This window comes from Rhinolophus ferrumequinum, chromosome 22 (assembly GCF_004115265.2).
Source record: "Rhinolophus ferrumequinum isolate MPI-CBG mRhiFer1 chromosome 22, mRhiFer1_v1.p, whole genome shotgun sequence".
NCBI classification, from domain to species: Eukaryota; Metazoa; Chordata; class Mammalia; order Chiroptera; family Rhinolophidae; genus Rhinolophus; species Rhinolophus ferrumequinum.
In genome coordinates, this window is record NC_046305.1 from 17111013 (window position 1) to 17112711 (window position 1699).

The following is a 1699-nucleotide window of genomic DNA, read 5'->3' on the forward strand; positions in this document are numbered from 1 at the left end:
TAGACAAAATTTAGATTAAAAACTGTTTTGCTTTAAAAAGCTTGTGAAAATAGCCAAAAATAACATCTGAAAATATAAAGTTACTAAATTTGTTAAAAATAAACAGAAGAGACTGAATATATACTGTTCAGCACAGTATCAGGCACACAGAAGTCACTCAATATTCACTGTGTCAATTAATGAATAGAATGCAGTGTACTACATTAAGTTTTGGGTTCAGAGAATAACATTCAACATCAATCAATTCTGCTTGCTAATTACATTGTAAAAATTTATTCAGAATTTTCAATCAACTTAGCAAAACCCAGTACCAATTCCCCCAAACAACTGGTGAACCAAGACATAAAACAGAAGCTTGTATTTTACTAATGCTAATTACTATACTCTTATTTCAAGGACACTGACGTCACTATTGTCGGTAATTTTCTTATTTGAGGGTCTACTATAGAGTATCTATAAATAGGTCAACATATTTTCTATAAAATTCCTTTTTAGACTGAATATATTTTTTGGAGATAAGTCTTATATATTAAACTTATTTACTGCACGTTCCCTTTGTTTCCAATGTCCTACGCACCTACTCACTTCCATGAACATGTACGTAGTTTGTTACCGGACCAGAGCGACACACACTCAAAACAAGTGCACGAAGCAGTCAAGAGGGGCTTTGAATGCAGATCACCAGACAATCGAGCGGAAATCACCATTATTTTACGTGCAACATACAGACAGGGTACTCAAGGCTTGGAGAGATAGGGGTTGCGCACTCTCTTTAGTCCGGTGTAAATAGACCCAAATCTTCACAATTTCTTAACAGCGTTAAGTGCCCCTATATGAGACTACCCTCATTACGAAGCAAATGGACCTAAATGTGGATTCAGGTTTTAAAAAACAGAAAGTCTCCTTCGTATCAAACTGTCAGAGCAGGTAAGAAAAGGCCTAGGGTGCCCGCGGGGCCCGGGAAGCGATGCTCCCCGTAATGGTAGAGAGCGAGCAAGCTGGCAAGGGGGAAAGCCACAGCTATGGAGTCAGGCCCAGAACTGAGGGCGGGAAGAGCATCACACTTACCGCTCTCCACCTTAAATTTCTCGTGCCGCCCCTTCAGCCCATCGATCTCGGATTGCTGGTCGGCCAGGAACTTTTCAAGTTTGTTCTGGACCGACTTAGGCAGCTTGTTCAATTCCGTGCGCTCCAGGACTTGCTGCAACACCGCCGCCATGTCGCTCGGGCCGGGGGCTGCAGCCGCAGCGGCCGACGGAGCAGAAACGGAGAAGAAAGACGAAGACCAGGAGGACCCAGAAGTCTGGGCGGCCGCCTCTGCCACCTCGCCTGGTGGCTCGCGCGCTCCGACCCGCCGGAGACTTCCGCGGCGGGACCCTGGGAAATCGAGTCCTCTGGGTTAGCTGAAGCACCAGAAGCGCCCAGCGCCGGCGTCCGAATGCGCGCGCAGCCGCTGGGAGCTGTGCACCCTGGGAATCCGAGTTCAGAGGTGGCCTCTGACCTGGTCGTGCTCTCGGATTTCCGGCCCCCCTTCCCACCCGCTTCAAGCCTCGCAGGCCTCTGGGAAACGTAGTGATTTTTCTCAATTCCTCCTGAGCCCAATTCCGCAGCGTCCGTTGGGCTTCCTCCTTTATCCCCGCCCCCCGCCTCCTCGCCCGGCCGCGTGACCACTGTCCGCGAGGTGGCGCCACATAGTACT

General features: G+C 48.1%; 1 protein-coding gene across 3 annotated transcripts in view; it reads right to left on the minus strand.

Moving 5' to 3' along the window:
- The window catches only part of TPR (translocated promoter region, nuclear basket protein), a 60060-nt gene that overhangs the window by 58149 nt on the left and 212 nt on the right, over nt 1-1699 (minus strand). For all 3 annotated transcript variants that reach the window (XM_033093672.1, XM_033093671.1, XM_033093670.1), the window contains exon 2: nt 1069-1377. In XM_033093672.1, the coding sequence (XP_032949563.1) occupies nt 1069-1377 (309 nt within the window). The remainder of the gene's footprint in view (nt 1-1068; nt 1378-1699) is intronic.